Raw genomic sequence first — 18,053 nt, 5'->3', positions numbered from 1 at the left:
AGTCTCACCCTTGTTAGAAAATGATATCACAATTCAATAATTCATGATAGTCATGCAAGTAAACTTTGGAATAGAATCAGCAAGACACTTTCATACGGAATTATCAACCGTCAAGCTCCTCTTTACGTTAAATGGTGAGGAACAAACGACTTCTTGAGGCATACAGAAAAAAGAACCTACCCTCATAAAAGAGGTTTTGTGATTTCTGCAAGATTTCTTTCGCCGGAATGAAGATCTCGATGAGTTAAAGGGAGATTGTATATTATTGTTCATTGTAAAGGCGGCGCAAAAATAGAGTGCGTAAAATAAAGAATAGGCTGAAGGGGGAAAAATTGTAAAATAAGCGTCAAGCGGCTTGGTCACGTATGAAAATGAAGGAAAATACAAAAAGGTAGGAAGAGCATGGCGTAGACATAAAAAATATAGGGGCGCAACAAAATTAAACATCCGAAACAAATATGAGGAAAGAAAACGGAAGTTACCATTAGACCGAACCAATTCTTTCATCTCGAACCATATGATTAAAGGAGGAGATGGCTTTCTTGAGACGAGCAAACATGGGAAGGGAGTTCCACGGATCCACGGTTCCACGGTTCCACGGTTCTCACGAAAAACGAAGATGATCGAAAAGAAAGCTTCCCAAATGGTTTGTGGACCCCTTGGTCCATAACACGCCTGGGTATCTTCTGATGCGTCACAAACTAGGCGAATTGGATGCTCGGTGGAATTGGGATTCCTGACTAAGATGTCGCCGTTCAATACTTTGAAGAAGGTCACCTGGTTGCTATCAGATTTCTTATGCTCCAATGAAGGTAGATTCCACACGTCCAACCTATCTGGATAATCCAGATTTATGGAATTCATTGCCAGTCTCGTCATCCCTCCCTGGACGGACTCCAGTAGTTCGGAAGAATACTTCAGGGCAGGAGAACAAGCAGATGAGGCATATTCAATAATAGGTCAAACCACAGACTTCTAGAAACATGGACTGTGAACAACCTTCCCGCCAAATCAACCTGATATTGATCATATCAACCCTGAGCCACTTTTTGAATTGAAGTAATAAGATAAGAAACGTAGATATCTTCAATTAAAGATAGGTCGTTTTTATATCATTTGCTTGTAAGTGGCTCGTCCCAATGTAATGTTGTCAAAAGCTTACGTAGCTGACGAAGGGCAGGCAAAAAATTCGACTTTCATATACCGTTTACTACAAAACTTTGGACATTTATCCCTAAACATTGTTTTGAGCCCAAATTTGGCCAAATTAATCAATTCAACAGGATCTTGTGATCGTAGAAGTTGCTTATTTGGAATATAGGGGACAGTTTGGAAGATACGACATTTTTTGCATCAGTTCGTAGTCCATATCTCTATAAGTCCGTTGTCAAACATACGTGATGAACAGTGGTTTTAGGATGCTGTGGAGGCGGGTGGAGAAGAAACGCTTGATCATTCACATCACCGAATTAGCACTTCTGGCCACCTTGGCACAATGGGTCGAAAACACCAGAAACATCAAAGTGGATCCACAGGTCCTTTACCAGTTCCACGTCGGATATTGGGCAACCACCCACGACATAGATAGACAGAAGCAGATATTTTCGTGGCTTATCTGCTTGATCGTTTGACCGCTTTGCCCTATACTTCAACCAATCTGAGTTGATGATTTCAGTCGACGAAAAATTTGATTGGTTCATGGAAGGGGTCAAGAAGATAAAAGGCGAAGTGGATAAGCCACGAAAATATCAGCTAGAGTCTTTTTGCTCTTGCCAAAGGGCAGGACTTTGCTTTTTGCGGCATTGAAGGCCATTCGATTTGAAAGAGCCCACTCATGAATTTGAACAAGTGCACACTGCAATTTGATTTCGACATGAACAGAAGAGATGGTACAAAGTATTTTGGAGTCGTTGGTAAATTTGAGAGAACGCAATGGCTTCTTGACAACCAGATCGTTTATGTAAACGGAGAAGAGAAGGGACCAAGCACCTTTCTTTGAGGAATTCCAGACGACACGCTTCGCCGATCTGAGGAAACCCCATCAAAAGTAACTCTTTGGGGACGCTCTAACAACCGGTTATTGATCCACCTCTAAGTCATCCCTCCAAATCCCGTCTTCGCAAGCTTAACATGGAACACTTCGTGATTGACTTTGTCAAAGGCTTTGGAAAGATTTGCATAGTCGTATGGACCTCCTTCCCATGTTCCATTGCCCGTGATTCGAATTCGTTTAACTGGTGGTTGAACTGCGAATGTCAGTTATATTCAACTTTGAGTTTTATCTATGTTTGTTAAGACTGAAAATAAGATAAAAACAAATTGATAGTATAAACTGTCTAATAATTTGCTTTGTGATTGTCTTTCTTAATTTTAGATCCTCTGATTTGCGATATCAAATCTGTTGCGTATTTTTTGGAATGTGCAACTTTGTTGTGCTTACTCGTAATATAAAGTAATCTGGTTTTGGATTTGTAGCCTCAATTCAGCTCTTATTAGCCTTGCTTGGCATATTTTACTAATTTTCCAAAGTTTTCACACTCTTTGACCCAGACAAGAATAGTTTTAAAAGAATACTTTTTGGTTGAAGAAGTAAAATGGTCTGTTCTTCTAGGTTTAAGCTTAGGTCTCTTTCAAGCTTTTGGGGATTCAATCAACCTGTTTCAGCTCCAAAATAAGTACTTGTGGCGGTCCACCTTTGGTCAAAACCATTTGGTTACCATTTGAAGTGGAGGGCCCTGGTGATTTCAACTAACTGCAAAGAAGACCTAAAAGGTTTGCAAAGCAAGTCCACAAGCAGGACTTGTTTGGCAGTAGGCTTTCAAAACAAATTCAAAAAGTTATTTGTTTTTGTCTAAGTCTGACTTGAAAGATGCTACCGGATCAATAATGCTTATGGGAGCTTTACACTAGGATGAAAAACCGAGATTGAATACAGTTTGAGGGTTGAAGTTGGAGTAGTACTGGGGCGAGTCCGGCAAAAACCCTCAAGTCCAGCAATACATCATGGGCTCCAGTCTTTCACTGTGCTCAAGTCGAACAAAAAGACTCATATTGCAAAAAATTCGCCCCAGCACTAGTCCTACTTCTATCCTCGAACCGGATTCAATCTTAGTTTTCCAACCTAGTGTAAATCCGCCCTAAGTATTCCTCACGAATAGTAGAAGGAAGCCCAATAAAAAACGAAAGAGCCCGAGAAGAAGAGAAGTGGACTTCATTGTTCGGACTAGCCTGGATTCTCGAGGGCTGGACTGTGATATAGAGTATATTTAAACTTCAGGGGCCAAGGGAATGGTCATTGGGAAGATATTAGGGTGGGTGTTGTTAGGATGTTTGATCGCAGCTGTTTTTCTTTTCGTCAAGCAAGCAGTTAAATTGGTTTAAACTTTGGCATTCTTTAGCTTCGCTTGACAATGAATTCCACAATGGAATGGATCTAACCGTAAAGAAATACTTCCGTAGATCCAGCCTAACTTTGGGGATGGACATATTTTTCATGGTTTGTTCTCTTGTTGTTGTGTTGTGCGTTACGAATTTGTACTAGTCGGCAGGTTTCAAATGGTCCATATTCGTCATGATCTTGAAAACTTGGATAGCGTCTCATCTTTTTCTTTTTACTTGTAGAGTTGTTAGGCCGAGCTCTTTCCGACGATCCGCATAAGAGCCCGACAATCCTCCCACCATTTTGATTACTCGCCTCTGAATGTTCTCGGGAGCTTCGATATCTTTAGCCAGCCATGGATTCTATACTTGCACGGCGAATCCAAGTGTGACCTCACAAAGTTTTTATAACGATCGACGACAACCTGCCTTGACCTCACAGAGAAAGACCTTTTTATTTGGCCAAGGACCCTGTTAGCCTTCTTGGCTATATTATATAGTGCTTTGATGGATTTAAATCGTCTGAAATTACACTCAAAACGCACATTAAGCTTCTACGGTCGATACAATTAACCCTAAAACCTGGGTTGCGACAAAGCTCATGGATACTTTTAAAAACGTACATCTACACGAGATATATTTGGACAAATGATTTATTGTTTATTGTAGCTGCCACTCGAAAACACAGTGTGTAAGAAAGAGTATAGGCATAAAAAAAAACACGAATAATTTGACAGATAGAGAGAATTCAAGAAAAAAAAGCCACCAAGGGACATTATCTCTGGCATAGCAGATGGGCACAAGTACAGTTTGAGGTACGTAAAGCTCTAGGCACAGGTAAATGACATTTCATACACAGATAGAGGAAAGGGCATTGAACAGTAAAATTAGTCCGATCCTCTTCCCCTGGGGCCTACCAATTTCTTGAAGGACGAGACACTTTGAGCCACACGAGTACTCAGGGGAAGCTAATTCCATTGATCCACGGTCCGCACGAAGAAGGAATTCGACCGGGAAGAAGATTTTGCCAAAGGTTTACGAACCTCTCGCTCCGCAACACATCTGGTGATCCTTTCCGACACGTCACTGACCATCCGGATTACGTCCTCCGTCGAATAGACATTCCTGACAGCGATGTTTCCATTGAATATTTCGCAAAAATTGACCAAATCGCTATCAATCCTCCTCTGTTCTAGTGAATCCTCCTGTTCTAGTGAAGGCAGATCCCACAAGCGCAAGCGTTCTGGATATTTCAAACCAATGGCCTCTACCGAAAGCCTCGTCATTCTTCGTTGGATGGACTATTAAACCTCACGAGAATATTTCAGGGCTGGAGACCAATCAGAGGACACTTATTCAAGAGTTGGTCCAACGTAGATGGTGTACAAAGGACAAACAATTCCTGAAATGTTAGCCATCTGAAATCGAGGACGAAAATTCATTCAGTCTTGTTGATTTTTCTCAAAATTGTGACCAAGACTACAGACTGTGGCCAAGACCACGAGCAAAGTTTTAACTAATTTGAATTAATTCAATTTCATTGACATGCATTAACGCATTGCACCCTCAGTTGTATTGTATTTGGGGTGTTAGGGTCGGAGGGTTTAACCTCGCCCGGCCAGCAAACTAGCCATCACATCGTCAATCTATTTCCGATAGGCAGTGACATGGTCCGTATCAGATTGGTTCTCCGTCTGTGGATGTGGTTAGCGTCTAAAAGTTTCCCTGAGAAAGGTCGAGGAGGATAATCGACCTAGGGTCCTCTCTCAAGCTAGGAAGCTGCACTAACCAATACTCCACGCACTTACGATTATTTTTGCGGACTTCCTTACCACTAGTGCGAATGGTATCCCCAGCAATTCAAAATAGAAAAAAGTATTAATCTTACATGATTTTACATTTGTATAATATTTGATCCACCAACGAATTAGAGTTGGCGGATTTGGCTAGTCCTTGAATGTAGGGTTGATCTGGAATGGTACTTAAAAAATTGTCCAAATCTGACTTGAAAGATGCTACCGGATCAATAGGGGCCTTCGTATTCCCTACAAATATCAGAGGGAAGCAAATTAAACAATGAAGGAGCCCAGAAATAATAGTAATGAAAACGTGTAGTATCAGATACTTTTCGTACCTTCTCTGAATATTGTACAATCCCAACGTTTCTAACCTCTCCCAATACGAGAGCTCTCTCATATCTTTTATGCTCCTGGTAAAACATCTTTGGACTTGTTCAACCTTTTGTAAACCTGCTGAACCCGTTGAAGCCCAAATGTTAGAGGCATATTCAAGACTTAGCTGAACAATCGACTTGTACAGAGTGAGCGTGATACTATCTCTGGACTTAAACGTGCGATATATCCAACCACACATTTGAAAAACTTTACCCATCTTCTACTGGATATGCTCATGAACTACCATTATGTTGGAGGACTAAACCATAGATTTCTAGACGCTGGATGTCGGACGACAGACCTCTCGGTTGGCTAAACAGTACAATAAACCGGTTTGTAATCAATTCCCAGGAGACCATCCATTGTACTGTTTTACCAGCCGAGTGGTCGGTCGTCCGACATCCAGTGTCTAGAAATCTATGACTAAACCTACGTAAATCCTTCACGGACAAGACTTGCTGAATGCCTTTACCGTCATCATCTACTGTCAAAGAGTCTAATGACGTCGACCCAAAGGCAATTGAGCAGAATTTCATTCCATTCAGTGCCATATTACTCTTAGCATCCCAAGAGTAGATTTGGTCTAGGACTTTTATCTGACAACCGGAATTCTGACCATTCCTAATAACGGAAGCTAATTTTGTATCATCAGCATAGGAAGTGATACTAACATTACTAGTACTAAGCTTCTGAAGTGTGAAAATGTGAAGATGATGAAAAGGAGAAGATCTAAAATGGAGATCTGAGGAACACCCGAATTGACTTCATATATGTCGCTAAGGGTAGCTCTAGCGAAGGGATCCTTTGACCTTAACCAATGGGGCACCCCTCATGGTTTCGTGAGTGCATATTTTAAGATGCGATTTGTACCCAGTTGCACTACTGCTATTATCAGGTAGTTTCGTGAACGCGCATTTTGAAATGCGACTGGGTAAAATTTAGTACTGTCGCATTTCAAAATTTGCGTTCATGAAAAGACGTGGGGGTACCCCATTGCTTCCTTCCATAAATGAAGCTTCTCAACCAATTGAGAACCTTGTCTTGGATCCCAATCTCATAGAGCCTTTTAACAAAAAGGCAATGATCTACCTTGGCAACGTCAAGATAGACTACATTGATTGACTCATGACTCTTTAGTCCCTCAATAACCTTCTATATATGTTCAATCATTTGGGTAGCCATACTAAAATGTGCTCGGAACCCATGCTGACTAGGAGGAAGGACTTCATAAATATCAAGAAATTCAACAAGTTTAGACTTCATGATCTTCTCAAACACCTTCGCAATATTCAAAGTGAGAGAAATTGGCCCATAGTTACTGGGGAGCGACTTATCTCCCCCTTTGAAAATTGGAACAACATGAGCTAGCTTCAGAGAAGAGGGGAACTTGCCCTGATCCAAGATGCAACGCATCAAGTACGAGAAAACAGGAGCAAGAACCAGTGAGCATTTCATCAGAAACTGAGATGTCACACTATCAGAGCCAGGAGAGCTGGAGGGTCTAAAGTTCCTGATGGCCTCTAAAGCATCTTGATCTGTGACTACAAGATCATTTGATAGCTCAACTTGACTAGCCTGGCCAATCTCAAGAAACTCATCAAAAGGGCAATGAGTTGTTGCTCCTAAATTCTGTGAAATTGAAAAGAGTACTGATCTCGAAGCATGTTAGCCAGAAACTTTACATTGTCTTTGGCTTCGCCTTCGACCTCAATGGGCCCTACAGGGTGTTTCATCCTTCTCTTAGAGTTTGCATACGAGAAAAAAGCCCTCGGATTGAACCTGACCTCCTGAACCACTTTACTCTCCTTTTTCAAAGAATTGAATTAACATCCTTAATTAGAAAACAGGCATTAAATCTTGAAGATTTTACTTATTGGGAAGGTAATGTATTTAGTCCACTTTTTCAGATGTCTAATACTTCCGAAATGTGTGTCCAAATATATTTTGTGTAAATGCACCATGCACCATGCAATGGCATAAAAGCAAAGTTCTTGCATCCAACCAAAAGTGCATGTGAACCTATTTAAGCTTAATAAAACCTCGACTTCTCTATTCGTTTACTCGACTCAAAGCGTTCAAGATTAGATGTTGTGCAAGCATTTACAGTTTTACGAGTGACGTATGCCACCCTAGTAAGCCTTAGGACATTTTTCTTATAATGTGTTGTTAGGAGTTGCATTCAACATAACTCACCATGGTTATTTTCAACGTTCGTCTTAATGATCTGAGAAACCTGCCTCATTTGACTTAAATTTATGAATGAGCTTGATTACTTCTGCCAGTTTATGGGTGGGCATTTGTTTTTTAAATTCACTCTCCAGGTCAACCGGAAGTTTATCTTTGAACTGCCATGAACGACTCTCAGAGTTCAACTAGTCAACACAGTTGATCGATATCGTTGCCACCTCCCACGTAAGAGCTTTAAAATCTGTCTGTGGTTACTTTCACGCTATGCGGTCAACCTTCATTCCATTGCATTTTGACATTTTTAAGTCTAAATAGCAAGGTGCTGTATAGATAGTGTCTGTATTGAACCATTGAACCAGGTTATGGGCCTCACTGCTGGAGAACTTCGCACTTTCCTTTATGTTTCTCATTATTGAAGATACAGAACGTCTATCTTCATTATCGTAAAATATCCGCCAGTTTGAGTCCACCTGGAGGTTTTGTCGAGCCTACCAAAGGCCTAAAGAAGGACAGTTTAAGTAATTTTGGCGCTCCTACTTAAGGCTAGTTAGGCGGACCAATTCCGCTGAAGGGCCATCCTAGGGAAACCTGCGGGGGTTCGATTTTCTTAGACTCACGCAACCTTTTTAGCTAAGTTCGAGACTGCCCTCGTCCGTCCTTGTTACTGTCAGTGATCCATATCCAAATCTCTAGCCGAGCTCACGTCACGTCCACAGTCCACGTCAGCTGTTGGCGGATCGTCCTGGTCATCTTTCACGCAGAGTCTCCATAACTTACGTTTTGCGCCGATTGATCGTTGAAGTCGTGTTCTAGTCTGCTTTCTTTTGACTACTGGCACCAATGGGCTAGGATAAGAATCTTCATTGCGGCTTCCAGTCATGCGGATAAAAATCGTTAGCATGAAACAAATCTGCTACACAATAAATGAAAACCTTCAAAACAGAGAAAATGAGGCAGACAGACACTCTCAGGGTATATTTACGAAGGTGCAAATTATCCAGGAACAATATGAAGGTCATATCATGTCGTGATGTTTTTTTGTTGAGAATATTGGCACTTGCCAATCTTCACGTGGTTGCTGGCATGGGAAAAATGAAAAGCCAAACCCGGTAGGCCAAAAGCTTATCAAAGCACAATGGTCTTTATAACTCTATCTAGTCTAGACATCAAAGACCCATCCTCTTTATGCCCATTTATTATTGGCGGGTTGAGTGATCCCTACAATAAACAATCAATGATAAAACCGCCATTTACCAAAAATTCGCGCTTTCGGGCCAACACTTGCGCCTTTTTTTCCATGAGTCTGGAGAGACTGTTCTCAAGCCCAATCCGTCGCTACATGAAAGGACCAAGTTAGAAGTGTGAACCGTCGCCGCGCCCGTCTTAAAGGCCATCCACCTCCTTGGCTTCCTCCTTCTCCTCATCGTCGCCATCGTCGTCCTCGTCGTCCTCGTCGTCGCCCGTCCTTCCTTCCTTTCTGGTAGGTCTCCCTCTCTCTCTTGGTATTGGCCTCTCTTTTCGTCCTGCCTTTGACGTGTCGTGTAGGTGTGTGTAGGTGTGTGTAGAGTATTTGTGTAGAGAGAAGGAGGGTGACGACTCCATTCGCCATTGTCCCTCACTCTTGGGCCTTGTTCCTCCGCCTCCTCAGCTTGATCCGCCTCAGGTTTGTTCTGACTCTCCGCTGTCCTGGCCCGCCCTCGCTCGTTCGTTTGATTTACGGGACGTCCTACGCCCGCCGCTCTCGTTCGGCCTCTACGGCCGGGCCCGCCTCCATTGTTCGGGGCTGATCCGCCTGAGAGTGAGGGAGTGAATGGCAGCAGGCCTTTACTTCGGCGGCCTTCACGATTTCGCCTTGGACGGCCTCTTAAGTTGTGCTGCTCCAGAAGAAGCCAAGACGAACTTAAGAACAGATCGACCGAGAAAGAGAGAGAGAAAGGGAGAAAGAGAGAGAAGGAGAGAGTGAGTGTTTAACTAAGTCTTCTGTCCCGCCTTAGCTGTTCCATGGCCAAGACTTGAATCAAATAGTCCATCAGTCCGTCAGCTCGTCTACCTTATAACCACAGCCCCTGATCATCACTAGCATCCTCCTCTTCATCATTATTATTATTATTCCTAGTTCATTTGAGAATTCCGAGTGTCATCGTCAGCTCGAAGGTGTGAACCATTGATCGTTCGGGGCCACCGACCCGCCTGTGAGGGTTGACCGATTGTTGTCTGGCGCGGGTGGTTGACTTCCTTGGGTTGGGTGAGTTGGGCATCGGGCAGAATGGCGAAGCGGGATCAAATACTGACCATTGATCCGCCCAATGAGTTGGCCTTTCACGGTAAGTGAGCCTTGAAATGAACTCCCGAGTCGACATGAGCGGTGTTGCTGGACGGCGAGATGTTGACTCTTTTCAGGTCCGTTCACATCGGCCGTGTCTTCGGTGATGAAGTTGGGCAATCCCTCCGAACACAAGATCTGTTTCAAAATCAAGACCACGGCGCCCAAGCGTTATTGCGTCAAACCCAATTCCGGCGTCATCGATCCCAAGGAGACGGTTCAGATCTTTGTGAGCTTGCAACCTTTCGAGTTTGACCCGGCTGACAAGAACCGGCACAAGTTTATGGTCCAGGCCATGATTGCTCCGGATGGCGAGATCAACCAGGATACTTTGGTAAGAATCGGGCGGCTGACCGAGCATCCGGGGTTCGACCGGCTCTTATATGATCAACTTTCTCATTAAATAGTGGAAAGAAACGGATCCGAATTTGTTGATGGACTCCAAGTTGAAGTGCTTATTTGTTATGCCTCCTTCGGATGAAGCCAATCACCATCAAGGCGAGGATAAAAACGAGTTCCAAGCCGCCGTTTCAGCTAAATCCTCGATCCCACCGTCGCCTAAGGTGAGTTATCCCGAGCTCGTACTTTGAAGCTTGTCGTCGTTCTTTGTTTAAAACAAAAACCTATTCAATGACATTGACCCACACGGAAGTTTGGCGATGCTCGAAGCCGTTTGTCCCCTTATCGTCAATGGGTGAGTCGGGTAGCGATTGAGACGACACTTAGCTGGCCAATCTCTTAATCTTAGCACTCACTATCCCTAGTTGATCCATTGATAATCGTACCCGTCGTTATGGAGTTAGCTTTACATTAACTCTGGCATGTGCGAGATATGATTTGTATGATCCCTTGTCATTTCAGGCCGGTGGGAACGACCATCATATGATGAAATCCATTGAAGAAGTCAAGAAACTTCAAGAAGAAGTGAGCACGCTGAGACAGGAAAATATTCAGCTCAAGGTATGAGTGATATCCAATAGGACGAATGAAACTCGAGTGGGTCTTGGACACTTGAAAGAGATCATGTCTGGGTAGGAACGGTCACATGTTCAAAGAGGCACATAATGTGTGGAAGAAAATCCAGCTGGGCATGAACCAGCGACTACTTTTCTGACTCATTAGGGCTCTTTTTGGTGGGTGTCATATAAGGATTTACTCCTGAAATGCACTTCTCAAAGGCGTGAGTGAGTTGATTTGCTTTCGGTGATAAGACGAATCGATAGGATGAGCTTTCTCGATCATGTTTGGCAAGCTTAGTTATGAGGAAGCCATAGCAATGCATTCAATGCCATGGTGTGAGGTTGGCCAAGGAAGTTTTGTTTTGTATCTTATCGGCGACCAAACAGGGTCGCTTGACCTCTTACTAGATGAAGTCTCGATCCTCAATTGATTGAGAAACCGAAATACTCGAATGATCATGGGAGATAAGGTGGAATCAAAGTCCATTTCTCTCAATCCACAAAACAATCGAACTTGGGGGCTTGACTGAGTTGCTTTTTCACAAATGAATTGCTTACTCCGTTGATGAACAATATTTTAGATAATAATAACACCTAGGATGCCCAAATCATGCCTTGAATTGATCATTACATCATAGAGCGGAATTTGGAACAAGTGTGGAAGGGCACGAGCCTCGTTCTTGGCAAAGTGCAACGACATAGAAACTGTCAAGTTTAGAGCTTATTTCAAACGCAATGCCACGTCAAGCTGTGTCTCTTGATTACAAAGTCGAATCAGCTCAAATGCAATGGCATTTCATTTAATCGGCTAATCTGTCGGCTTGAAAGCCTAAAAAGACTATTCTTGCATTTTTATTACTCGGGCTTCTAGGGTCATTTGGCAAAGAAGAGTTGCCGTGTGACTCAAGTTTTTCATTTTCAAGAAGCGGTAGGCTGTGATTAAAGACCAATAGAAGCCAAATTTTGTCAATATTTTGGTCATTGCTGCATCTTTTTGAGCCTGTTATGTTTTTGGTGAGCTCAACCATTTCAGGGTTACGCATCCGATTCGTTTGCCTTGAAGCACTCTGCTGAGTTGGTTTGTGACAAATGTGGAAAAAGTAAAAAAAAAAAAAGATGCAATGCTTATTTGATAAGCCTGGAAATTTTAGGCGAATAATCTAAAACAACGATTTTCACCCTTATTCCGGTTTTGGGCATACCCGCCTAAATTGCCCTGTGCGACCAAGTTATAACCGTTATTTTGGTTCTAAAAATCAAAGTAGTTTATTCACAGGATATGCATGATCACGAACCACTGGCATATGGACGTGGATGCTAAAGCTGAGAACTGAAGGAATCGAGTAAACGCAGAGCGTACAGCTTCAAATGCAACTTCAAATACGGAAAGGTCTTTTTTGATCGATTTTGTTTTCTCGCATTTTTCGCATTGTTTTCAACTTTAAAAGAAATATTTCGGCTAAAAGGCAAATTTTTTTTGGGTCTATTGATCACCAAAATTATGTGCCTTTTGTGCCCTTTTAAGCACTGCACTTTGAGATTGTATAACTTTTGATCCCGTAGTTCGATGGAGGTGAAATTTAAAATACGTAACGAATGAAAAACGTAAACCAGTTTCACTTGAAGAAAAAGGCAATGCAGTTATTCGAATCGAAATTGCTTATATTTAACCTTAGCGTCCCCACCCATATTCTAGTGGTCCAGTGGTTCCAGTGCCCTGTTACGGTATGCCTAATAGATTATCCATTTTCTCTATTTGGTTTCCTCAGAAAGGTATGCTTTTTCCAAAAAAATGCTTCATTGGACAACACTGGCATACGCAAACAGCTTGGGCCGGCTCAGTTTATACAGTTATAACCAAGGGATAATGACTTTCCAAAAGCAAGCTCTGGATCTCAAAATTTGAGAAATAGCGGAATATCCAACAATCGCATGTGTGAAGCCTTTGTTGTATCATGTAGCGTTAACCTGGAAATTGAAAAATCAATAGTTAGCTCTCCGAAAATAAATGAGAGATCGTCATTAAGCCTCCCCTTTTATCTGCATGTGTTTAAAGTCTGGCTTATTGCGACATTTTTGTTTTTTTTTTTGCAAAGGGCCATTGCATCTTACAGGAACGTTATTGTGCAAGAATAAGCTGAGGGTTTTACAACAATAGAGTAAGAAATGGAATGTTCTTAGACAACAAAGCTGTTATGAACGGATTTTTTTTCTTCTCGTTTCTACTTTGATTTTCCCATTTACAGGAAGATGCACTTCGCCTGAAGCGATTGGCCACCCGCAACCCTGATTCCGATCTTCCATCCGGAGGTTTCGGTTCTTCATCGACTGCTTCTTCCTCGGGCTTCTCCTCAACTCAAGTCACGGCTACCAATCCCAATGCCAATGCCTTGTCCACGGCCTACTTGTATTTGGCGATCCTGGTGTTGATCTTGGGTGTGATACTCGGCAAGTGGATTCTCTAGATGAAAACAAATGTCAACCAACCCCCTTGGGATCCCTGCTACCCCCGCCGGCAGAGCCTCAACAAGTACTTTTCCGTTCTCCTCCCTCAAATTCTATCATAGCGGAACATCACCACCAACAAGAACAACAACAGCAAGACGAGGAACAGGAGGATGAAGAAACAGTTAAAAAGAGAAGATATGGACGCATCCAATTTTCAATGAAAGATCGATCGATTGAACGTACGAGCGAACGGGTCTTGTTGCGTGAGTGTAAGTTTAAGAGAAAAATATCCCCCCCCCAAAAAAAAAATATCCGAAAGGTGACGAAGAGGAAGAAAAGAAAAGCGCTAGTAATATGTTGATTCATGAGAAGTTCTCTCGTCCTGGTTTCTCTCACCAAAATATTGTTTGATATAATTTGCCCGTGCTGCCAAAACCTCGCCGATATCGTTGACTCTGATTTGTTATCCCATCACATTCTCCCTCCTCTCTGGATCGACATGGTTATCCTTTGAAACACTGGCTTTTTGTAAGTTTTTATTTTTGTTCCAAATTCCAGATCCTTCTGCCTCAAAATCTTCTCGTTTATTTGGTTCTCTATCCATTTTCCCCCCCCCGAACCGTTCTTGTAACCTTTGAATTTAATTCACGACTCCCACCCCGGCCTTTTTCGTCCACACAAGTCCGAATATATTGTTCAGAAGTCCAGATTATAAACGGCAAACAGGTCGCTATCTACGACGATCTGGTCGATTCCTAGGAACTGAAATAAACAAAACTACTTTCCAATCACTGCAACTCGACACGTTTCCGGATCATGCAGATTTTATTCCACATTCTCGCGAAGAAAAAACACATCAAAAGTGGACAGTTGAATAGGAAATTTTCGTGACAAAGAACACCGTTGATCGTATTGGAAATGGTGCGCGGGTACTTTACTTGGGAGGTCTGTGTTGAAAACATTCATTAATTTAAAGGATCTTGCTCGTTTATTTCATTATTCCACGTTTAAGAGGTAACCCTGCCATGTTCCCGATTAGCGACGACGGCGACGTTCACGATTGTCCTCCTGAAACGAGAATGGCATACATAAACTGGGATCACACTCAAATCTCACCTCCCTTGATCAATTGAGTAAATTCGAGCCCTCTTCGTGGCCTATTGAAGGTGCATACAAATCCAAAGAGATTGAAGATAATCTCGTCAACTCATTACCTTTTCACCCTGCTGCATTAAGTCGGACAAAAAAAAAATAGGTTTTATTTTTCTACAACAGCCCTGAGCATCACCCTATGGTCGAAGCTACAATTCCGTTACCTTTTGCATCAGAATGATCAGGATCTTTCTGAAGATCTGAATGAAGTCGATGAAGAGGTCCAACGAGTGGGCAATGAAGTCCTTGTCACCACGACGACGCTTCTCGATGATCATTTGAGTGTCATAAACGATGAACCCGCAGAACAGCAATAGACCACCCCACAGGTAGACCTGAACAGAACCATTTGAATCAAAACTATTGCCAAACTAAACCCAAACCGCCCCGGGGGCCGGGGGTTATCTACCTGGAAAATGAGCTGAGACTGAAAGAACAGGTTCGCGAGACCCAACCAGAACATCATGGACATGGCCGACATGAGGGTGCCACCCAGGGCCAAGTATTGGCCATTAGGCGCGAAAAGAGCCGCACCGGAAAAGCAGGCAAAGATAACCGAGGAGAGCAGGAAAGCATTGGGCACAATGGCCGGATTCAGACGAACGGCCATATCCAACATGGGACCCATTCCCAAACCTAAGTGAGACATCAAATCGGGACATTCAGAGAGTGGTTAACTAAATAAACGCGCTACTCAATCAATTTACCGGAGAGAAAGGCAAAGCCCAGCAACATGGCCATGCGTTGGTTTCGGTTCTTGCCATTGTCCGGAGTGAAATGAAGGCCCATTGCCAGGCCCAAGCCCACGAGTGAGAAGAGGATGCCTCCACCACGCAACAAGTTGGTGAACATGTGGATGTAGGCTCCGCCAGCCGCGCTCAAGATGGACAAGGCCAACGAGGCGTACACGGACTTCAAGTGAGTGCGCACGGGCGCTTCACTGGAATGGGAATGGAATCATTCAAAATTCATGTGTGCGGTCGAATGGATATGATCTATTTGATCCTCGGTCTTTTCGAAAGGCAACGTGAGCTCTTTTTTCGAAGAAGAAAAACGCTGAAGCATTTTCTGTACCTGTGGTACTTAAAGCATTTGATTGACATATATATAATAAGTTGGATAAGGCGAGCGAAACAAGTCCTCATCAAATTAGCTTATTCGATTCTTGAGCGGCTTGTCAGTTGGTCAAAGTAATGAATAAATATTTGCGTTTGGGCTGGACACAAAGCCAACTCGGGATTAAGCGGAAGCTATTCAAGATGATATGTTTTTTTCCCCCTGCTTATCATTGTCTATAGGACTTATATTCTCAAAGAAACAAGCCACGATGTCTCATCACTAGAGATCGGATTTGAAAGTGATTTGCACGTTGAGCAGAAATTAAAGAGGGCGGTTACAAATGAGTAATTGTTTCTCCCTCGTGTGGGTGGTCTGAACTAGACTATCGAAAGATGAAAACCTGTTACGAAAAACCCTCTCGAATTGTTGCTCTACGTGCAAATCAATTTCAAGTCCGCCCTCTACTCATCACCAAATAGAAGGAATTTATTTAGACCAGTGTCAAGTCCCAAAATGTTCAGGAAGGTAGAGTAAAAAGTGAAAACTGACGGAAGAGAATTTGGTCTCTCCTGCGATTTTTCCTTTGATGTTTTTCCTATTTCAAAACTATGCAACAATTTAAGGTAAAGAAAGAGTTAAAAAAAAGTGAAGTAAAGAAGTGAGCAACTCATAAAGATGCGAAGGATTTTGCTGGATTATTTTTCAATCTTTGCTTTAGGCCATACTTTCTATCAGATCTTTATCACACTAGGAGGAACATTTTTAGTGCTAATTTAATTTTGGGTTACGTAACGGCCATTTGATACCGAAATTTCGTTAACCTTTGGTAACAATATTTCGCTCAAATTCTACTACAAGTTTTCATTCGTTCTTTTACCGAAATCAACCGACAATCTAGCTCTTTCCGGGAAAAATGGCCAATTCAAGTACTATTTTCCAAAAATAACGCCCCTGTTCATGATCTGAAATCACTTGATCTAACTGGCATTGTCATCCTTCCAATTTCCTGTCTAGAACCACTCAATTCCTATACCAATTATTCATCCCCCCCAAAAAAACAAATCCAATTTTTCAACTCTAGTGGCTTTCTTCTCAAATAAATTTCAACGTCAGTCTCCTGGAAAGAAAAGAACTTGACTGGACTCGGAACTACAAGAACCTTCTGGAAGTCTCACATTTTCGAGTTGAACGTGTTCATCATGGACTCCAAAGTGGCCGCCATTTTGCGAACAAGGATTTTCCGACTTCACTTAACACACTTTCCAGTCACTGGACGAAATGAAGAATGCGATTTTCGACGCGACGAACTGAAAACGTCACTCAATTGAGAGCAAGATTAAAGAGCAGATTCGTGATTCTCAACTCTCTCGACTCAATGGCCCAAGCGACCAAAACGGGTCGTTCGCTCAAAACGGCCACACTGCAAATGTTTGGTCCAGTCAAAGAAAGGGAAGACTGAACTCGATTGTATTGATGTTAATTCAAAGACTAGATTTGCTGAGAGGGGTGGTTGGAATAAATGGGAATGGTTGACTAGGAAATTTGGGGTTTAAGAATCAAGAAGAAAACTGAGGAATGACGTTAATTGCCACCCTGGAAGTGTGTATTCATCATTTATTACCTGACTGGCCCAGCCAATTCAGCCTATGTCGTTCATTCAGGCTGGCTTTAGCTCAAGATAAGAGGAACACGTCATGCTTGGTTATCTACATAATGTTCATAGTGATCGATAAAAAGATGATGAAATCACATTTTAAAGAACACCTTCTAGAATATCTTGAGAGCGTCAGTACTGCAACATATCTTGAGAAACAGGATTGTTGATGAGACTGATTGTTCTTCCTGGGCCTAGAATTTGGCCATGCCTAATGGTCTAGGAGGAACATGAAAAAGAACGCTTGTGATGGTGCACTATAGATGGCGCTCTGGGATATTTTCGTCGTTCGGGTTCCAGTACTAACCGCAAGAGGGCTAAGTTGGGAACGAAAAGGGTGATTCCGCTTGAAAACATTCAAACACTTGAAAAACGAGAAGTGATACTTCAATTGGTCTCTGAAATCACGCCTTAAGCAACACCTTTTGAACCATGTCGAGGGGCTATTAAACCACGACAGAGAGGCCCTTACATATATTTTAATATATCCTCCTCGTTCTCCCTGTGCTGTCGTTTCTCCGCGCCATAATACGGTCTTTTTTCACAGTAAAGCATAATACACCCATAACAATGACTCGCCTCCTAAATGTATGGCAGTATTTGCGGCCCACCGACCAAACATAAAAACGCCCTAACGACTTAACAAAGGCATAAAGCCAAATAAAACCTTCCAACCTCTTCTTTAACTATACTGCTACCACTACCACCTCGTTCATAGC

The 18,053-nt window shown here is 42.5% G+C and overlaps 2 protein-coding genes across 5 annotated transcripts; one reads left to right on the top strand and one right to left on the bottom strand.

Moving 5' to 3' along the window:
* The first annotated feature begins 9,062 nt into the window (after positions 1–9,062).
* On the top strand, positions 9,063–14,277 carry LOC131885313 (vesicle-associated membrane protein-associated protein B-like). Of its 3 annotated transcripts, none has more exons than XM_059233336.1 (6): positions 9,063–9,219; positions 9,856–10,063; positions 10,140–10,396; positions 10,470–10,625; positions 10,924–11,022; positions 13,268–14,277. In XM_059233336.1, exons 2-6 carry the CDS (start codon positions 10,006–10,008, stop codon positions 13,484–13,486), a joined length of 789 nt encoding a protein of 262 aa, XP_059089319.1. In that variant the 5' UTR covers positions 9,063–9,219; positions 9,856–10,005; the 3' UTR covers positions 13,487–14,277. The 3 variants fall into 3 exon arrangements, with proteins under 3 accessions (XP_059089319.1, XP_059089320.1, XP_059089318.1); XM_059233337.1 differs by lacking the exon at positions 9,063–9,219 and adding an exon at positions 9,265–9,402; XM_059233335.1 differs by lacking the exon at positions 9,063–9,219 and adding an exon at positions 9,409–9,698.
* Positions 14,276–17,052, bottom strand: LOC131885314 (probable Bax inhibitor 1). 2 transcript variants are annotated; one of them, XM_059233339.1, is made up of 6 exons: positions 16,856–17,052; positions 15,329–15,561; positions 15,031–15,257; positions 14,786–14,956; positions 14,684–14,695; positions 14,276–14,537 (listed from the first exon to the last, which is right to left on the bottom strand). In XM_059233339.1, the coding sequence occupies exons 1-6, from the start codon at positions 16,900–16,902 to the stop codon at positions 14,505–14,507; spliced, it is 723 nt and encodes a 240-aa protein (XP_059089322.1). In that variant the 5' UTR covers positions 16,903–17,052; the 3' UTR covers positions 14,276–14,504. The 2 variants fall into 2 exon arrangements, with proteins under 2 accessions (XP_059089322.1, XP_059089323.1); XM_059233340.1 differs by lacking the exon at positions 14,684–14,695 and having other exon boundaries at positions 16,856–17,047.
* Between the last annotated feature and the right edge of the window lie 1,001 nt (positions 17,053–18,053).

The sequence above is a fragment of the Tigriopus californicus genome, chromosome 8, assembly GCF_007210705.1.
Source record: "Tigriopus californicus strain San Diego chromosome 8, Tcal_SD_v2.1, whole genome shotgun sequence".
NCBI classification, from domain to species: domain Eukaryota; kingdom Metazoa; phylum Arthropoda; class Copepoda; order Harpacticoida; family Harpacticidae; genus Tigriopus; species Tigriopus californicus.
This window is presented reverse-complemented; position numbering and strand designations above follow the sequence as displayed.